The 10,788-nt window shown below is 60.7% G+C and overlaps 1 protein-coding gene and 2 long non-coding RNA genes across 3 annotated transcripts; 1 reads left to right on the top strand and 2 right to left on the bottom strand.

Annotated features, from left to right (window-relative positions):
- Window positions 1–568: 568 nt before the first annotated feature.
- Window positions 569–4,478, bottom strand: LOC132523227 (uncharacterized). The gene is made up of 3 exons (XR_009541433.1): window positions 3,495–4,478; window positions 1,033–1,231; window positions 569–863 (listed from the first exon to the last, which is right to left on the bottom strand). It is a non-coding gene; the product is annotated as an uncharacterized LOC132523227 (long non-coding RNA).
- On the top strand, window positions 1,338–10,386 carry MYMK (myomaker, myoblast fusion factor). Its single transcript, XM_060153898.1, has 5 exons — window positions 1,338–1,596; window positions 5,137–5,251; window positions 6,125–6,273; window positions 8,793–8,909; window positions 9,555–10,386. Exons 1-5 carry the CDS (start codon window positions 1,462–1,464, stop codon window positions 9,702–9,704), a joined length of 666 nt encoding a protein of 221 aa, XP_060009881.1. The 5' UTR covers window positions 1,338–1,461; the 3' UTR covers window positions 9,705–10,386.
- Window positions 4,757–6,112, bottom strand: LOC132523228 (uncharacterized). The gene is made up of 3 exons (XR_009541434.1): window positions 5,710–6,112; window positions 5,400–5,477; window positions 4,757–5,226 (listed from the first exon to the last, which is right to left on the bottom strand). It is a non-coding gene; the product is annotated as an uncharacterized LOC132523228 (long non-coding RNA).
- Window positions 10,387–10,788: the final 402 nt, after the last annotated feature.

The raw sequence follows: 10,788 nt of genomic DNA, 5'->3' as shown, positions 1-10,788 counted from the left end.
GAATGGGACTTTTCATGGCAAACGGCAGAAATGTCCCCCAGCCAACATATGATAAAAAAAAGAGACTTCTGGAAAGGTGTGAGGGAGCTCCCAGATGGAAGGAAAGGTGGGTCAAGCGGGCCCAGGGGGCGTGGGACAAGCCGGCAGCCTCACCTTGAGGCGCCGACATGCATGGGCACCTCCTGGCCTCGCCCCCGCTGTTCCCATACTCCAGATTCCAATTCCCAGGAGAACAGACTCCGGCGTAGCCACCCAGCGACCACAGGAACAAGCCACTGGACACAACGTGGCTGAATGGCTGAATCTCAGGGACATTCCGGGGCGGTGAGAGAAGCCAGCCCGAAAGAGTGCACACCGCGTGAGTGCATTTATACAGGCAAAGTCAAGCGTGTGGCAGAAACCTGAACAGTGGCTGCCTCTGCTGGGGCCTCGAGGGCTGTCCTGGAGTCACGGGGACGCAGGGGTGGTCACACAGCACACGTCAAAACTCATCGAACTGCACATGATAAATCTGTGCGGTTTGTTTTAGGCGACACCATTATATCATGATGAAAACCAAAATGGAATGAAAGCTGTCCTTTTGCTGGCAACAAATAAACAAAAGAATTAATCAGTCAAGCAATGAATCAAGCAGTCCCTCCAGGGAGGGAGAATTGGCCTGGGGAGCTCCCACACTCCCATCGTTCCTTGGCCAGAGGATAACGGGGCGGTGTAGGGGGGACCCTGCTGGCCAGATCCCCCAGGCCTCTTCAACAAAGGAAGGTAATTTCCCGAAGGCCAAGGAATGCTGAGAGGGCTAGCATCCCCCTTGCGCTGGGGACACTGGTAGAGCTCGTCCAGTTCTGTGTACTTCAGGTTTGAAACTATGTAACCAAATAGAAAAGAATGTTAGTTTCATTTGTTTAGTTACCAAGGAAGCCTGTTTGGGGCAGCAGCAGGGGAGTCAGACATGCCTGTGGGCTGGTAAATTGTGAAACTTATCTACAGGGTCCTTTTAGTGATTAGAATCTGCTGAACCTTGGGTTCTCTAACCTCTTGCCTCCTGTGGACGCGTGACTCAAGCAGCAGAGTCTGCTCTCTTCTTATTCTGGACGCCGGAGCACCTCGGGGAGGGGCCAGGGGCCAGGATGGAAAGTGGCTGGACATCGGCGATTGTGCTCGTGGGGACTCTTCTCCGAAGTTGCTGCCTCGGAGAAAAGAAGTCCGGTCTCCTTGAATCAACAGCTCTGACCTACCCAAAAAAAAAAAAAAAATCAGAGACAAGTGCTGATCACATGGCACATCAGCTGTTGAACCCTCTCCATGTGCTGCTGGACATGTGTGCGCACACCCCTGCCTCTCTTCAGGGCATTTAAACCACAGCTGCCACCAGAGCCCCTGGTGCAAGGAGCGGGCCTTCTCCCTTTCGCTTTTCTGCCCTGGAGACCCGGGAGGCCTGCACCTACCTCTCCCCCCCAGCCCATGGGGACTCTGGTGGCCAAACTGCTCCTGCCCACACTCAGCAGCCTGGTCTTCCTCCCCACGGTCAGCATTGCTGCCAAGAGGCAGTTCCACATGGAGGCCATGGTCTACCTCTTCACCATGTTCTTTGTGGCGGTAAGTCCGGGGCCCTGGGGATAGGACCCACCCAGGGCCCCTCCCAGAGACAGAGGACAGGGGCTGTCTTTCCACCACTTTGCTGTATTGGGTGATGAAGAAAAGTGATGATGGGGAGGTGGAGGAAAGAGCCCAGAGACCAGGAGAGAGGGCTGTGGGCCCCCTTCACCTTCCTGGACCTCAGTTTCCCCAACTGTGGCAGGAAATCACCCTGGGATTGGTGTCTGCGAGACCAAGCCCACAGTGCGCCAGGGACAAGCCCCTCCAAGATCCCCCTTTTCTTGCCAACCACCCAAGGCTCCTCCTGGCTCCAGCTCCCCTCTTCACCCCCGCCCCCCGCCACGACTCTCCCTGGTACTCCAGGCCCAGGAGGGGGCTAGCAGGGCTCAGGGAACGTGTAGGGCCAGGGGAATCTGGTTCCAGGATTCTGCAGCTGGCCTCAGTTCAGGAGGGCCTGCTCACGTCGGCTTGTCTCTCCTTCTTGGGGCCTACGTCTCTCTCTGAGTCCTTCTTTCTCTTTCTATTTATATGTCTGGCTGTCTGTCTCTCTCTCTCTCTCTGTCCCCCTCCCCCGTCTCCCTGTGGGTCTCTTTCGCTCTGTGTTTCTCATGCTGGCTCGCGCTGTGTCTGGTTCTCTCTGGATTTCTGGAGCCGTATCCTCACGGAATTTACTCTCTTTCTAAATGTCATGGTGTCCGTCCCTAGCTCTGTTGCCCTCATGTGTCTCTCTGGCCCTATCTATCCATCCCCCTAGCTTCTGTCTGTCTGTCTGTCTACCTACCTATCTATGTACTATCTCTCTAATCAGTCATCTATACATATATCTAATCAATCACCTCTCTACCTGCCTGATTAGCCAGCCAGCCAGCCAGCCGGCCAGCCACCATCTCTCTACATCTTAGTGCCTTCCTGCCTCCCTGTCTGTGAGCCTCTGAGGCTCCTTCCACCCACTCTTGCCGCTGGAACCCCAGAGGGGCCCCACTCTCTTTTCCTCCATCATCTTCCATCAGACCCAGCCTTGGTTTAAACCCAACTCCCTGATGAAGCATGCTCGGGGGAGGTGAGTGTTCCCGGACTCCGTGTGGCAGTGCCAGCCATGCGTGGCCCCCCCCAACCCCGGGCAGCAGGGCCTCCCCGGGCAGCAGGGCCTCCCGGCTCCTTCAAGGAATCTTGTCGAAAGCCGTTTCATTTGCTGCTCGCGGGACCCCAGCTTGGGTGAGGGCCAGGAGGTCTGCCCAGCAGATGAGGAACCAGAGCCGGGCAGACAGGGGGCTTCTCTGTGGGTACAGGGCCCAGGGCCGGGGAGAGGAGCCGGGGTCTTGTCCTCCAGGCCCATGTTGGACCCCGCCCCCCAAACCACAGTCACCGCCAGGCCACCCCTCCCCAGCGGGGCTGAGCTGACCCCACAGCTGCCTCTGCGGCTGGCCTCAGAGGCCCACCCCGCCCTGCCCCGCCCAGCCAGAGTGGCAGGGACAGCTGCGTCCGGCGACAAGTGTCCCCGGCCTAAAGACACAATCAGGCCCCTTCTCCCAGAGCCCCCAGCGGCACCATCGCCACTTCTGCCTCCCGTGTGGAGTCTTCTGTGTCCCCACCGGGCCCGTCCCGTGACAGCTGCTGGACCCGTGCTGCGTGTCGTGTCACATGGAGTCCCCTGGCCCACCCCACGGAGCAGGGGCTCTCGTCCCCGTTTGACAGGGGCCCTCCACCCCAGCCCTAGGGGCAGTCCGCCGCTTGTCAGAGCTCACGGCCGGGACCTGCCACCCACGCCCCCGATCAGCGCCGCGCAGAGCCAGGTCTGCTCGGCCGGGAGAGGGAGGCAGGCCTCACAGGCACAGAGGCTGAGGGCCCGCTGCTGCCTCGCCCTGATCCTTGGCAGGTGGTTCCCCCCTGAGTCTCACCTGCCCCACCTCTCCAGCAGGGGTGAACCGAGGGCCTGGGGGGAAAGGCCCCTCCTGGGCCAGCTCTCCTTCAAACCGCTCCAAAGCCTCCCTGACGCTGCGTTCACAGGCAGACACTTGGCCGATGGTAAGCCAGCTCTAGGCTGGGACGAGGCGGGTGACAGGGCACAGACCGCGTCCAGAATCTCAGAGTGATGAAGCCTTTAATCGTACATCGCGATCTGTGCTATGTAAGAGAGACAATGGGTACAGAGACAGCAGGGCTCGGGTGGGGGTGGGGGAGAGGTAGTTCTGGAAGGAGCCGGAGGGTCACTCACAGGGCCTGGCTCTGCCTGCCGGAGCCACGGGGAACAAGTGTTCTTCTCCCTCCTCTCTCCTGGAGATGTGAGCACCTTGATCGCGCCCCGCCTGAAGCTCCTCTTTGCTGAGCTAAACGGTCACATCCATGGCCTGATTCCTTTTCCCCAACCTGTTCTTTGCCAGCGGCACTTCAAAGGGTGCAGCTTCAGCAGCTCAGCACAGCTCTCTGGGGGGGGGTCTGACCAGACAGAGAGGAGCAGTACCGTGTCCTCCCCTGTTCTGGACGCTACATCTCTGTTAATGCCTCCTCGGCGCACCTGAGCTTTAGTTCCCATGAAGTTGCAGCCAGTGGAAGCTCTAAATCGACCTCAACTTGCTCGACTCACCAGATGACCCGGGGCTCTCACCACCCCTGCACCGTAGCATCCCTGGCGCCTCCAGATGTGGGCTGCTGTCCCGCATGCCTCTCCACCCAGCTGAGCTGGGCTAACCAAGCATCGCCTGTGCTGGGCTCCAAGCTTGTTTATGCCCTTGAGCTTGTCAAAATAATTACATCATGTCATTAAATATTACTTAAAAGGATGAAATGTGTAAGCGAAAGGAGACGGTTGTCCAGAAATAAGTTGACAGCTTTGAAAATACAGACATTTTGCTTTAAAATTGCCATTAAATTAGGCATCTGGCAGACAACCATAGGAGCGTGGGGAGGAGGGGGGGCAAGGAGGAAGCTGTTTTCAGCACCTGCCCGGGGGGGGGGGGGGGGAGGGGCCGGGGGGGCGGGGGTGTCTCTGCGATCTGTCCTCACTTTAGAGAAACAAACTGAGGGCTGCCGGCGGGTGGTTCTCAAAGCGGGCTCCCTTCTGGCGGCACCCCGAGATCAGCCCGAGACCCTCTTAAAGAAACAAACCTCTGACCCCCAACCCCGACCTGCTGAGGGGGCAACCCACAGGGCAGGCTCAGTACCTGAGAATTTGCAAGCCCCCCAGGGCTTCAGATGCCCGGTGGTCAGAGGGGTAAATTGTGGGAGAGAAGGCCCCATTGGCCCGTGCAGGGCAGACCGGTACCCAAGGAAAAAGGCTCCAGCCTCAGCAGACCTGGATGTTGAGGGAATGTGTAGATCACATGGGAGGGTCCTCACCTCGGCGGGCTTCGTCCGCAAGACCCTATGGGGGAGTAGTCCACTGCGTCCCCACGTTTCAGATGGGGAGAAGAGCCATGGGGCCATTCGGTGACTTGCCCGAGGTCCCAGCTCACGGGGCCGTGGCTCGGGGCCCAGGCATGGCCCCGGGCCTCCAGAGCTCTCCTCTCCCTGCTGACCGACCGTCTGTGGGTTTCCCGGTAGCTCTACCACGCCTGCAACGGGCCCGGCCTGTCGGTTCTCTGTTTCCTGCGCCACGACATCCTGGAGTACTTCAGCGTCTACGGGACGGCCCTGAGCATGTGGGTGTCACTGATGGGTGAGTGGCCGCCCCCAGTAGCCCAGCCCTGCGCCGGGGACCTGGGTCCCCCACCACCCACCCTGCACTCAGCCAGCCGAGCGCGCCGCCTGCCTCCCCGCCGCCTGCCTCCCCGCCGCCTCTCATCCCTGAGAACCTCCTTCCTTACCCGGAGGTTCAGAGTGGTGCTCAGTCCATGAAAAAGCAGGCGTAGCACTTCAGGGCCTTGATTCCCATTTTCCATAACCTTTTAAAGTGGCACATTTAGTAAAGGCTTGTTCTGACAGACTGAGCAGAGGCGTACAGAGGAAAAAAGGAAGCGCTCGGCCCCCTCCTTTCCCCCCGGAGAACCGCCGCTCGCAGTTCAGAGTCTGCGCCCCCAAGGCTGTCCCCGAGGCTCGCACACGATTTTTAGCTCAGGTCTTTATGAAGATGGGACCGTTCGAAACCACGCGGTTCTGAGACTGTTCTTCACTTACTGTGGACTCGTGGCGATGTCAGGACGCACGGTCCCCGTTAGACGGGGGGACTTCCTGCTACGGGCGCAGGCCTGTGAAGGACCCAGATCTTCCTCGTATCCCAGCTGTGGTCTTCGTGTCTGCGTCCTAGTGGTCCCGTGGGAGATATTCATTCCCGGACACCACACATTGCTCTCTGTGTGAGAGCAGCTTCCCGCCAGCCTAACCCAGGCTGCTCTGTCCACGGGAACGCGGCAGCCTGCTTGTCCTTTAAAACCAGTTGCAGTTCAGACCTTTGGGGGGCCCAGGCTGGGCCACGGGGTCTCCCTGGCAGAGGGGACACCGCACCCGGCCCCCGAAGGGAGGGCCTCTGGGGGAGCAGCGGCCGGGAGGGGCGCGGGAGGCCCCTCACCTCACCCGGCTCTCTCCCTGGCAGCACTGGCTGACTTCGATGAGCCCAAGCGGTCGACTTTAGTGATGTTTGGCGTCCTGACCATCGCCGTGCGGACCTACCATGACCGCTGGGGCTATGGGGTGTACTCGGGGCCCATCGGCACAGCCGTCCTCATCATCACGGCCAAGTGGGTACGTACTGTGCGAGCCCGACGGTCGGGGCACCCTCCCCTGACGGTGACTCCTCCCCCTTGGGGTCTCCATCTACCTCCTGCCACGTGGGTTGGCAGGCTGGACACAGGGCCTCAGCTAACACATAGAAGATGACCGTCGGGTGCCCCAGCCATGCAAACCTGGTTTGTTTTTACGTCTGTACTCACTAGCTCTGGACCTGACCCCAGTCACTTAACCTCTCTGCCTCAGTTTCCACATCTGTAAAGTGGGTGTTACAGTCCAGTACCTACCTCATAGGGTTGGTTCTGAGATTAATTGAGATGATGCCTCTTAAGGACTGGCACGGAACCTGGCTTCTAATGTGCCCAACTGTTTATTATTGTCATTATTATTATTATTATTGAAGAGAATGGCTGGTTTAGAGACGCAATGTCAATTGCAAGTGGCCTGGGTTAATCTGGGAAGACGTCCTGGAGGCGCCGAGGCTTGAGCCTGGTTCAGATAAAGAGGGAGGACGTGCGGGAGGCCGACCGGAAGGTGGAGCTGCTCGTGGGCATGGAAGCAGCCTGAGCCAGACTGATGGCCCTTGGTTGGGCACCCAGGGGCCTGGCACCACGAGGCCTTCTACACGTGGTCCCCAGGCCTCCCCGCACCCTCTGTCATAACAAGGCCCTCCTGGCTGCAAGGACTGAAACCCGCTCAGACTAGCCCAAGGGAAAGAGGGATGCCCGGGCAGGGTGCACCCAGGCGTACTTCCTGGGCCCCCAGGGCAGGGAAGGAACTGAGCCTTGGGGACCAGAGCAAAGCCCTGGGAAGCAGGAGGGCGGTTCTCAGGGGAAAGAGGTCGGGCTGGGCAGCTGATGCAGAAGGTGCAGACTGGGGAGGGAAAATAGAGTTCTGGTGGTGGTGAGCGTTCCAAACTCGCCCCACTCCTCTCTCCGCCCAGAGAGCGGAGGATTTAGTTTGCCAGTTGGTTGGTGAAGAAACCAGGCTCCGAGGTCAGCAATTTAACAAGATGTCACGGCAGGACAAGCGTGAGGCCGGGTCCTGACTCCAAGCAGAAGGGAAGGAGCCTCTTTCTCACCACATCTTGGGGAAGCCAAGCTGGCCCCGCGCTGACCCAGGAGGCCCCTCGGAGAGGGGCGGAAGTGTGCTGGGGTCTGACTTGTCTGGACCAGGAAGGACCACGTTAATTAACATGCTGGAATGCGTAAACACAGAGCGGTCTCCGTGCTGATAATTCGCTCCCTCCCTGGCAGGAAGTGGGATAAAGGCTCCCGAGTTGTGCCCTGGAAGGCGCTCCTCCAGCAGACCTTGGCCGGGGCTGAATCTGGGCTGGGTTCTAATTAGCCAGAAGAGCGGTCACTCGCCAGTGTCCCCACGAAGCACCACGGGAACCGAGAGGGCTTCCTGGCTCCCTGCATCTGGGGCTCAAATGGTGTTTTCTAGACCATTAAATGTGGAGTTGATTTTGGCTTTTCAAGGACAGTTGTTTCCTGGAATGAGGGCTGAGTTTTTCTCGTGGAGGCCTGCCCCTTCTTGAGCAACTCTCAGGGACAGGAAGTGGAGAGAGATGGGTGAAGGGGCTGCGGAGCGGGGCCCGGGTGCCACCTGGGGCAGGATTGGCTGGAGGAGAGCTTCCGGGCCTCAGCCGGATGCCCCCAGAGTCACGCTCCCTTAGCTGCACCCACACACCACCCGCGACATTGCAGGTCCTGATTCCTCACCAGCAATGGGAAATTTCAGAAAACTGAAAAATCAGGCATCGTTTGAGAATTCATTTGGTGACAAAACCTGCCCTGACCCAGCATGAAGCTACTCATGGTCTCTGTGTGATCCGCTGGCGGGGGGGGGGGGGTGGGGGGGCGGTGCCATTACGGGGAGCTGCCCTCCCCGCCGGGGCATCCACCGTCCACGATGTGTGCAGCCGTTTCCCTTGCTGAAATCCAAAACGTCCTGTGCGCTGAAAGGCCTTGGCCCGAAGGTTTGGGTTTTCAGGATGTGGACCCGCATTTACTTCACCTTTTCAGTGTATGTGAACCCCTGTGTTTAAACTCCCACTTGAGCCTTACTCTAGGTATCAGCATCTGAGGAATAGCAGGTTTCACACGCCGGTCGGGTGTGTCTAATAAATGCTACGATGAGTCTGTCGACTCTGAAAGTGACTGGAGGTCTCGCAGGGATGGCCACACTCATCTCCCACCCGCCACGGCCACACCGGCGGGCGGGTCCCACACCGCCAATACCCCTTTGCTGTAGATAACCACGTGTCTGGTCCCCTCGGGTTCTCCTCTGGCTGGAAAGGGCGGCCTTCTTTCACCCCAAGAGGCAGACGGGGCAGGGGGTCCTTGTGGGGTCAAAATGCCCAGGGCATCCACGGCCCGATCACCCAGGCGGGGTCTCCCTTGGGTCCTGCAGCCATTGGGCCAGATGCGTCCGGGCCTTTCCCTGAGCCCCATCTCCCACCTGAGGATGCCCAGGGTGCAGGTGCCCAAGGCTGCGGACTGAGAGCGTTCCTCTGGCCCCTCTCCCCGCAGCTGCAGCAGATGAAGGAGACGAGGCGCCTGTATCCCGACAAGAGCGTGTACACCCAGCAGATAGGCCCCGGCCTCTGCTTTGGGGCCCTGGCTCTCATGCTGCGCTTCTTCTTTGAGGTACCTGGCGGGGGACTGGGAAGCAGCCCACCCACAAGGGCTCCGGTCAGCAGGTCAGCACCAGCCTGCTTGGCCAGGTGCCGAACGGGGCCGCGCCCCTCCCGGGGCCTCCAGCAGCGCCCCACTCGTGCACCCCCTCCAGTCACGGTCTGGTCCTTCCCTGGCACCCCTGGCATCGCGGGGCTGTGTCGGGGGGGTCAGTACAGAGGGCTCGCCTCTGATGAGGTGCACAGCCAGGAAGGGGCCTGGGGCAGCGGGCACACCTGGAGGAGGGAGGGAGAGGGGAGACGGGGAGAAGGGATGTGCTGGGGGAGGGGGGAGGGGGGAGGGAGGAGCCCCAGCCGCATCATCAAAGGCGCAGTGAATTGGCGCAGACCTTCGGTGATCTAGGGGTTTGGTGGAGGGAAAGGCCACTATGGGCTGGACGGTGAAGGGAGGCTTCTTGGAGGAGGGGACTTGGCCAGACTCCCGAGGACAAGCCAGGGGGTCAGGGAGGAGCCCCTGTTACTGGCAGGTGCCATGTCACGCCAGGCCCGCAGCCGGGGCACAGAGCGGAGGACCCAGGGCGGGGCAGGGCTGTGGGAGGGAAGCTGGGCTTCAGGGCGGGGGCTGAGGCCGCAGACCGGTCCTCCGTCTCCCCTGCAGGACTGGGATTACACCTACGTCCACAGCTTCTACCACTGTGCCCTGGCCATGGCCTTCGTCCTGCTGCTGCCCAAGGTCAACAAGAAGGCTGGAAGCGCGGGGCCCCCCACCAAGCTGCACTGCTCCACCCTCTGCTGTGCTTGTATCTAACTGTGCCTCCCCGGCTCCAGGCCCCTGCCCCGCCCCGTCCCAGGCCTGGCGAGAGTCCTCCGTCCTTCCCGACCTGGAGAAGCGCCCCTCCTCGATCCTGAGGAGCCTCCAGGGCTGTGGGAAGCGCCCCGCTGAGCGCTTCTTGAGAATCCACTTCTGAGGTTTCTACTGGGTACTAAGAACCAGGCTGGAAAGGAAAGAACTTTCTCCCTCCTCCTAGGCCGAGGTCCCGACGAGTGGGTATGTCTGCAGAACCCTGGAGCCAGCGTCTGTACCCCCCGCCTCTTCGCCCAGTCCCAGCCCCAAGGGGGTCTGCCGCCACCCCAGTCCCGTGTGCTCCCCTTGGAAACAGGGATTCCCACCCCTGACCTGTGCCCTCAGGCTCAGCGCGCCAGGGCCAGCGGGGCCACTCTGTCCCCGGCCCAGGCCTGCCTGCCCCTTGGCGCCCCTCCAGCCGGGTCCCTGAATCAAGCCATTTTCATGTACGGAATGCCCAAGCTCTTCGCACTCGTCATTTCATCAGATTCTCAGAAACAGTCAGGGATGGTGGCGTATTCGAGGCCCAGAGCAGGACCCCAGCCCACTGTCCCTGGTCTGACACCACAGCATCCACTTCGCTATGAAGCTATCCAAGCAAGAGGCGCGAGCGCCCTCAGAGCCTTTGAGCTCCGGCCCAGCGTGGGAAGGTGGGCCTGGGTGCCAGGACCTTGAGCGGAGGCCAGCGGGCCCCCCGGGCTGGCCTCACGGGGCAGGGCTCGCCTTCCGCCGAGGGCAGAGGTCAGCCTGCTCCCATCCAGGGCCTGTCTGCACCGGCCCGGGGGTGCGGGCGGGAGCGGGCCTCCCAGACATCACCTCACAGACACTAGCCTCCTGCCTGCCGAATGGTCTGGGCGCATCTGTCAGGCAGGAAGTTCCCTACACCTGTCTGGGGCCTCTTCGTGTTGCCAGACGGTGCAGTTACCCACATCCGCACCCACCGCGTGGGACAGCCCAGGATTTGTCCTGAAGTCACCTCCTCCACACCTCGGGGGCCGGGAGGGAGCTGGCTCCAGCACCGAGGGCGACCGGGGCGCGTCTGTCGGCC

Source organism: Lagenorhynchus albirostris, chromosome 7 (assembly GCF_949774975.1).
Source record: "Lagenorhynchus albirostris chromosome 7, mLagAlb1.1, whole genome shotgun sequence".
Lineage (NCBI taxonomy): Eukaryota > Metazoa > Chordata > Mammalia > Artiodactyla > Delphinidae > Lagenorhynchus > Lagenorhynchus albirostris.
Note: the sequence above shows the minus strand (reverse complement) of the source record. Positions and strands in the feature narration are given on the sequence as shown.

Bases quoted from the DNA above. Each gene is read 5' to 3' on its own strand.
- MYMK (XM_060153898.1), top strand. From the start codon at position 1,462: ATGGGGACTCTGGTGGCCAAACTGCTCCTGCCCACACTCAGCAGCCTG. The intron at 6,274-8,792 runs GTACGTACTGTG...CTCTCCCCGCAG, and splicing joins TCATCATCACGGCCAAGTGG to CTGCAGCAGATGAAGGAGAC. The intron at 8,910-9,554 runs GTACCTGGCGGG...TCTCCCCTGCAG, and splicing joins TGCTGCGCTTCTTCTTTGAG to GACTGGGATTACACCTACGT.